General features: G+C 45.3%; 1 protein-coding gene across 1 annotated transcript in view; it reads right to left on the bottom strand.

Annotated features, from left to right (window-relative positions):
- Positions 1–2,757: 2,757 nt before the first annotated feature.
- DMRT1 (doublesex and mab-3 related transcription factor 1) overlaps positions 2,758–6,000 on the bottom strand; it is a gene marked incomplete at both ends in the record, with an annotated part of 102,036 nt that continues 98,793 nt past the window's right edge. The window contains one exon of the mRNA XM_082842194.1: positions 2,758–2,912. Coding sequence (XP_082698320.1) covers positions 2,758–2,912 — 155 coding nt within the window. The remainder of the gene's footprint in view (positions 2,913–6,000) is intronic.

The following is a 6,000-nucleotide window of genomic DNA, read 5'->3' as shown; positions in this document are numbered from 1 at the left end:
ATTAATGGGGTGAAGGGGACACCCGAGTGAGCGCAGGTCCCGGGAGCGGCGTCCGCTGGAAGGGGGGAAAACTCGCCCTCACCCCCAGCTACTGCGGGAGTCGCAGGCGGTCTTGGGGAGCTTCGTCTGCCCACAGCTCCAAGTCGCGTGGCGGAAGCTTGCCCGGAGTCCGGGAGAAGACCCGGCGAGCCCGCCTCGGTCTCTCGGCGCCGGAGCCACGGCGCCCGCAAGAGACGAGCACTGGGCGCCCGACACGCCCACACCTGCACACACTTGTGGTGCGCACTCCACATCGCACACACTGCGGGTGCCACCCGCAGGGGGAGGCGGCCTTGTTACAGGTGTCCGTTCAAAGGCGCAGAGCTGAGAAACTTATAGCCCCTCAAACGCGGGTGTTAACATTCAGCAGACAAGACTTGCTGTCTGTGCTCTTCCTTCTGTTCAGAATTTTAAGTTCCTTACGCAGTCCGCTTGGGCCTGGCCTGACTGGCGCTCTCCTCCCTAGCGGTCAAGAATAAGCCTCCTGTTGGAAACCTGAGCGTCGCAGGGCCACTCCACCCTACCAGGCGCGGGAGGAAGACCGCAGGTCCCTCTTTAACGGAGCCATTCGGCGGAGAAGAGAGAAGCAGCCGAAGCTTCCCTCAACTCCGCCTGGGCCCGTTGAGGTCCTGGGGTCTGTGTCCTCGCGCTGGGAGTAGCCCTTCTTGGGCAGAATCTTCGATAAGAGTCCCCGCGCGGCGGGCGCCCGAATTCAGAACCAAACTCGGCGTCAGGAGAAGCAGTGGACCCTCGGGGCGTAGGAGGCCCACTAAACAAGCCTGGTTCCCAGGGCTCCGACGGCCCAGAGTGGAGCTCCGGGCCGCAGTAGGAGGCCGGGAGGCGCAGGGCCTTCGAAACTGGAGCCCGGGCTCACCAGGGACCCAGGGGGTGCTCGGTCAGGGCTCTGAGAGCACACACGCACGCTTTTCCGGGCTCCGCCTGGCTTTCCAGAAACGCAGGGGCACTGAAGGGAGCTGTGCTGGGAGAGGGCACACACGCACACACACCCGTTGAAGGGGCGTGCCGAGCTTCTCCATCAAACACACCCGGCAAAATTAGTGTGTTGGGGTCATCTTGGAACAGTAGCAACTGGAAGACTCCTGGATCCGCAGAAGCCAGGATTATTCAAAGAAATAGAGGGGGCCTGGGCAGTGGGCAGCGAGTGCGCAGGTGAGCAAGGAATCTTCATCTCCAAAAAGCCACCACTGACGCCTTGAAGGTGGCGAGTCTGCGGCCCAGTCCTTCCTGGCGCGCCCGGCAGCCTCCGGAGTCGCCGTCACAATACCTACAGCTACGGCCGCCCCGAAGGGCACACGGCTGCAGTAGCAGCAGCCTGACAAGTGTGATAAAATGATCTTCCTTAACTAAACTCGTAAAGCACTGGGCAATAAAACTCAATCTTCTGTAAAATCCAATTAAGTCATTATCTGACTGATTGTATCTTTAATTGAAAACAGAAGTGACAGTAAATTTCTGTGATATATCAGGATCAATCGATACCGCTATACGATTCAGCCCCAAGAAGTGATTTATAATGTCAAACCTATATAGGTAACTCCACATTATTCTCTCTAAAACCACTGGTGGATGAAATTAAGAGTAAGTGCATTTAATAAAAAACAAGATGGTCAGGTTATTGATTACAACAGATGGGGGTGAAATCAAATAGATGTTTTCAAAGCACAGAGCGAAGAAAATACAAGTAATTTCTTTTTTCCTGTTTAATACCGCTCATCAAATATACACACAAGAAAATTCAGTCATCAATAACATTTTTATTTCAGGTACAGCCACAACTACACAGAACAATGAATTTTTTTTTTAGACTAGTTTTATTTCAGGATGGCTTCTGTTACATAAGGAGTACACCACTAGCAATTTTTAACAAAAAATGAACTCAGAAATCTATAGTTACTTTTAAAGATGTACTTATCTTCAAATCAGATTACAACCTAAGGTTACAAAATAATCTAGATTGCATCCATTTTTTTAATAGTAGAATGTGCATCATAAACTCTTATATTTTTCTAGAAACAACACTCAGGAACTCTGCATTACTGGGGTTACTTTAAATTGTATTGTTTTCAAACTACCCTTTAGAAAAGGTAGCAATTCTTAAAGTCATTAATTTTTTCTTCTGACTATTTCAGTCACGTTTTGGATTTGAGGGGATGGGGTCGGGGCTAGGCTTTTCTAACAGCAACACAAACACACACACTATTTCTATTTAACCTTCCGCAGATTTCTAACATTATCACTAACTCTATTCTTTTCTTCTCACCAGTCAGGAACGTGGCTAAATTTATGGTTTAGCACTTTTATTAAAATACTAAAATTCAAGAAAAGATCTGAGGCACCTAAGATTTCATTTTAAAACTGAAAGTAGTTGACACATTTAGGTGCAAATGTACTGCTTTACTTGAGTGAATTATTGTATTTCTTGCAAACTACATGTAAACCAGTGTCATAAAAAAAAGAGGAACACTAATATTTAACTCCGTGAGCAAAGCACTTAATTGGCGCAGACGGTAGACACAGATAGTAAACTATTCCAAATGTCTTCTAGCCTCTGGGCTAAGCTCTAAGGAGTATAAACCAAACATCATCTCCACAGTTAAGTTGGTGTGAGTCAAGGCAAAATGTTAACAACAAACCCTGTGTATAAACGGAATAAACCTGCCACTCCAGGTGAATGGCCAAAGGCATCGGAGTGCCGGATTATTCGTCGTCCTCGATGACAGGAGTGACCGCAAAACTGCTGGGCTCCGAGGCAGACTCACATTCGAGCACTGCCTTTGAGCTGTCGTTACTAACAGAAGAGCTGGTGGAGAGGGAAACCAAGCCACAATCTTGACTGCTGGGTGGCGAGAATACTGGGAAGTGGGGAGAGACAGAGGGAGAAGAGTGCGTTAAAAGTGGCTAGTCTTTCTACATTCACCGTGCAATTAGGTTCCAACAAAGAAAAAGGCGCTCTCTGCAATTTCTATTCGGAGTTGAAAGTGTTTTCGTAGACACTCATTAAAATCCCCAGTGCTTCTTTAGAATAAAAAATAGTACTTCTGCACAGTATTATCTATTTAATTGAAGAGGCAAGTTAAGTAGCAGAGTTTCAATTTTATGTTCATTAAAAACAAAAAACAGTCTTCTCCCCCCTCTTTGGGGATACTATTTCCACCCTTCACTGAGCCCCACCCCTTTATGTAAACGATGCTAATAGTTTGAGGAGTCTTGTCAAATGATCCATCTGACAAATTACCCCAAGCAAGACCCCACCCATGTATTTCCACCATTTGACAGGTAACCCTAGTTTCTCGGTAGCTAGCAAGTGAAAGCGATAGCTTATCAACTTTCCTGTTAGTTCTCTTGGACAGAGGGAAACAAACACTTGGGGGAAGGTGTACATACCTTTTTAAAAGCATACCTAACTTTTAAAAAGTCAAAAGCAGTAAATGGGAAGGAAACTTAAAAAAATCCAAAAATTAAAAGAAACTGAATTATACAACACTAAAACAGAAGTCAGGTAACGGTTTTAACAGCAAACCTATAAACATAAAACTCCACTAGGAATCTGACATTAAATATGAAGGATGCAAAAGTAATAATGTGTTGAACAATTTTTGCAACCTTACAAGCCACAGTAGATACAAAATTTAAGCAAAAGGGTCTCTGACCTTCTTAACCTTAGCTGAGTTTAGATCCACCCCCAGAACTCCCTTCCTGCCTAGTGTGAATGTAATTAAGGGGAAGCTGCAGTGGTAATTTCTCTCCTCATTAACTTCCTGATTGGTTTCAGCCTCAGGATTCGCAGGGCAGTAGTTTGTCACCAATTCCAAATGGCCAATCGTTAATACTAATGTTTGTGTAACTAACTGCCAGCATCTGCCACGGCTTCTTGTACAACAATAATGGTGAAAGGGTACATTAGTGCCCCTGTGTTAATTCAGCTTGTGTTCATCAATAGGGAAATCTATGATGTAATTAGCAAAATGCATTGGGAGCTGAGTGCTGGTCATTTGTAGAGAACTAAATCATAGTAGAAGCTGTACTGGGTCCTGATGTGTTTGCCATCAATACTTATTATGTTTGGAATTTAATAAGGTATATTACCATGCTGAAAAGAGACCTTTTTACAACAGAACACTATTTACGCTTGTTATGGGTTTCGAGGTTTGCTGCAGCTAGTGGAACCACACAGAAATAAAAGAACAGAGCCGGGATTTAAGAAGCGGATCTTTAACCACTCCACTGGACCAAATTATCTGAGAAAGCCCCGTTCTTCTAATGTGACATATGGACAGACAGACAGACAGATGGACAGTTTGGGATAGCTACCTCAATATCCAGTTAGGAAAGGAATGTTCTGAAAACTTAGTAAGTTAAAAAATTTGAAAAACAGTGTGGGTAATTTCCTGACAAGCAATTTACTTTTTTTTTTTTTTTTTTCCGGTACGCGGGCCTCTCACTGCTGTGGCCTCTCCCGTTGCGGAGCACAGGCTCTGGACGCGCAGGCTCAGCGGCCATGGCTCACGGGCCCAGCCGCTCCGCGGCACGTGGGATCTTCCCGGACCGGGGCACGAACCCGCGTCCCCTGCATCGGCAGGCGGACTCTCAACCACTGCGCCACCAGGGAAGCCCACAATTTACTTTTGATATTGGCAGTATGTGTTTAGATTTACTAAGTTAAACAAAAAGAGTACTAATTTGAACCTAGGAAACCTGAAGCTTTCATTTTCTCACTGTTCATTAAGGCTTCTTACTAATTTGAGTTGTTATATGGATTTAAATTTCCCTGCAAATCCAAGATAATTTATGAATTGTGTTACATGCCCAAGGATGTTGTATCTACGCAGAGAGCAGACTTTGCTCTGACATCTTGTGACTATACAAGGATATGGAGAGCCAACTAAGGGCCAACCAGAGTCTGTGCGTTAATCTGCCCACCCTCATCCCCATCTCAAGCCAGTGACAGAAGCTTCTCTGTACAGAAGAGATGGAGAAGGGAGTGAACATTTACTACTTCTTGTATGTCACCTACTTTAATGAGTATGTAAATTTAACCCTCAAACCATTCACTGAGAGAATTGTTCTCCCGTTTTTACAAAGGAGGCCCTGTGGAAGCTGCCAAGGGCCGTGCAACGTTGGTCAGCCCCACCTCCTGGCTTGTTCTCACCCCTGCACCATCCCCACCCTTGGGTGTCACATTTAGTCACTGGCCACTGAACCGTCCTAATCTCTGTGTTAGTTTGAGGAGGTAGAATAACTGACCCTTGTCAACTTAATGCAGAGGCTATAAAGGAATAGGCAAAGCGCTCTCCAGACGTGTTCTGAGCTTCTGCCTACAGTTAACAGCTGACCTAGGGATGCTCCCACCCCAGCCACAAACACCCTGCCTCCCCCATTCGGCCCAACTTGTGACTGAAAAAGGAAGGGGCGGGAATTCTGCAAAAGAAAGGACTTGGGGAGAGCCCCCCTTTTGCTCTCACTTGCCTTGTGGGTACTTTCTTGGAAAATATTCCTCTGACCTGAGGGTGTGAAGATGTGCAGAGGGTCACCTGCATAGACTAGGGAGGCTCCAAGCATACTTAATGCATGACTGCACTCCAGAGAAGATCCAGATAAATGAACTCAACCTGTTTTGCAAAATACCTGTATTTCTTAAAGCTTTTCTCCGCTCAAAATTTAAATCCGTGTTCATTTCACCTTTGTTAAAGGCTTCGCATCGTCTCTGAATGTTGAGTTAGGGACAGTATCTATTTAACTCATTTTGTGTAGCACCTCATAAAAGTAGTTCCAAGTGCATCAAAGATTTAGTGTTTATCTTAGTGACTAATGTCCAAAATTTATTTTACTATCATCCTTAAAGATGAAGGGACCCTCTTCATTTAAATGCAGCTTCATTAAACTTTACTGGGGGGAAGAAAAACCACCGATCATTTTAAATCATTTTATACCAATTAAAAA

The sequence above is a fragment of the Leucopleurus acutus genome (assembly GCF_964270905.1).
Source record: "Leucopleurus acutus genome assembly, chromosome: 7".
Lineage (NCBI taxonomy): Eukaryota > Metazoa > Chordata > Mammalia > Artiodactyla > Delphinidae > Leucopleurus > Leucopleurus acutus.
Note: the sequence above shows the minus strand (reverse complement) of the source record. Positions and strands in the feature narration are given on the sequence as shown.